Below are 2,164 nucleotides of genomic sequence, written 5' to 3' on the forward strand. Positions count from 1 at the left end.
GTCCATAACGGCAACTAAATACCATGCCATTGTGTTGCCGTTATGCATGTGACAGTTTTGTACGGGACTGCCCTTTACAACAAAAAGGCTGTCGCTAGAGAAATGAGACATTTTAGATGTCGCTATTGCATCTGTTGTACAAGATACTGACAGCACAATAACTTAAAATTGCTCTGATTGGTTAGGTCTATCCAATTGTGTGCAGAGGCATTTTTTCCCTGTATCGGTTGAAACACGCCCATAGTCACGTCCCAATGGTGCAGTATCAGAGTCAAATTCTAAATAGAATTGAGTATGGCTACGTCAGGCTAGTGAATTTGTACTTTTCAGGTAAAATGGTATTTCTGACTTTAACCTTGTGTGTGATATATTTTTGCATGTTGATGAAGAGCACTGTCATTCAGTAATGTTCACTTCCTGTCTCCCTCTTCCTGTTTTCCTGTTTTAGGTCAGTGGAAGAGCCTATGGAGGAGGAGCCGGCGCTTTAGGACAACTGGATGTGTCGCGACCTGCGGCAGTTCTTTTGTCTCCGGCGCCTGGGCTGCAGTGTCCCCGAGTGACTTCTTTCTCCTCCTCACACAAACCCCTCCTCCCTCCACCTCTGTCGGGACCTGCGACATATCGCCTCACCTGTGCCTGCATCACCTGTGTCTCACACACACACTTGTCTCCAGGTCAGCGTACTGGCATGTTTGTGTGTGAGTGTGTGCACACGTGTGTGTTTGGGTGAGGGGTGACAGGTGAGAGAAAACAAACATGATCTCACTCTCTCATGCGGCTAGTGGGAGACTTTGTTTGATTGGCTGGTGGAAGGGCAGGAAGAGGCGGGCCATTCTGCTTATGCCTTTGTTTATATGACACTTATTGTTCTTTTTTTGGAGCGAACTACAGCAACGACAACACACAAAAGACAATGGCACTGGCATATTGTCATTGAAACGGCTGAAGAGGCTATGTACATTTCCTGTGCTACTTTTTCAAAGAGGAAAACACAACAGTCGTCAGGACATTTTCAAAATGGAAAAAGCCAACAAGCAGCAAAAATATTTCAACAACCTTATGTATATGCTCAATAGCTCATACACATGTACACGCATAAACATTGACACACGCACTGTAACTTACAAACACTGATCCCAAATATGTTCCCAGCTAAATAATAACAAAGACTTTTAAAGCTTTTGGGCTCTCTGTCACAAACATGCATACCTCTTTCCTCTACTTGTCTATTGGTTGGAATACATGTTTGTCTGTACAGTAATTTGTTCAAAGAAGCACACAATCGTATATATGGATACGATGTATGTATAGGCTTATATGTGGTTCTGTATGTGTGTCTTGTAAACACATGCTTGATATATATTTATATATAAATACTGTACAATATCTCGGTCATGTGTTTGATAATTGCTGTGGTTGGGCTTATGTGGTAAGAACCATGCAGGAAAGCCCCTTGACAACCGTTTTTCTCCCCTAATTTTGGCCAATTGATTTTCAAGGCTGCTGTGCCTCCCACATTGTCACAGTAGATATAAGACATTGTCAGGAGACAACAGATTAATTTTGGACACACACTCTGATTGGTCTTGTCACACAGAGACACTAACACACACATACACACAATGACACTTAACCCGTTGGCAGCCCTGCTTGAGTAGGAGGCAGTGGCTTTGCTAAGACTGTATACCCTGACCTGTCCTGTCCCTGACGCTGACTGACCAATGGTGGGTACTCAGCGTGACAGAGACGTCTTTTTAAAAATAACTTGGTGCCTTTTCTGAGACATAATAATACTAATGAAAATAATAATAATAATGATGATGATAATAATAAAGAACACCAACAATGGAATGGAGAAAGAAAAATCTGCATGTTTTACTCTCCTCTTTCACTCAGTTTTTACCATTGATCTTGTTTAAGTTTTGAAGTTTTGGTTGTAATTGCCTTAAGTTTCTTTTTTGTTGTTAGCCATTTTAGCCATGCAGGCAATGAGCACAGCTTGGATTCCATCTCTCTCTCTCTTTTCCTCTTCATCCCTCTCTCTCTTCCATTTGTCTCTTTCTCTCTTTGTGTTGTCCCTCTATCTTTTTTTGTCCGAGTGCAGCTCCTTTTAAGGGCTATATGGTCATCTGGCCAGCAGCCTGAATTTGTTTTTGTTTTTATT

At 41.9% G+C, this 2,164-nt stretch overlaps 1 protein-coding gene across 10 annotated transcripts in view; it reads left to right on the plus strand.

Moving 5' to 3' along the window:
* hdac5 (histone deacetylase 5) overlaps positions 1–1,851 on the plus strand; it is a 60,720-nt gene extending 58,869 nt beyond the window's left edge. For all 10 annotated transcript variants that reach the window (XM_048246424.1, XM_048246415.1, XM_048246419.1 and 7 more), the window contains one exon: positions 449–1,851. In XM_048246424.1, coding sequence (XP_048102381.1) covers positions 449–488 — 40 coding nt within the window. In that variant the 3' untranslated portion in view covers positions 489–1,851. The remainder of the gene's footprint in view (positions 1–448) is intronic.
* Positions 1,852–2,164: the final 313 nt, after the last annotated feature.

This window comes from Alosa alosa, chromosome 6 (assembly GCF_017589495.1).
Source record: "Alosa alosa isolate M-15738 ecotype Scorff River chromosome 6, AALO_Geno_1.1, whole genome shotgun sequence".
Taxonomy (NCBI): domain Eukaryota; kingdom Metazoa; phylum Chordata; class Actinopteri; order Clupeiformes; family Clupeidae; genus Alosa; species Alosa alosa.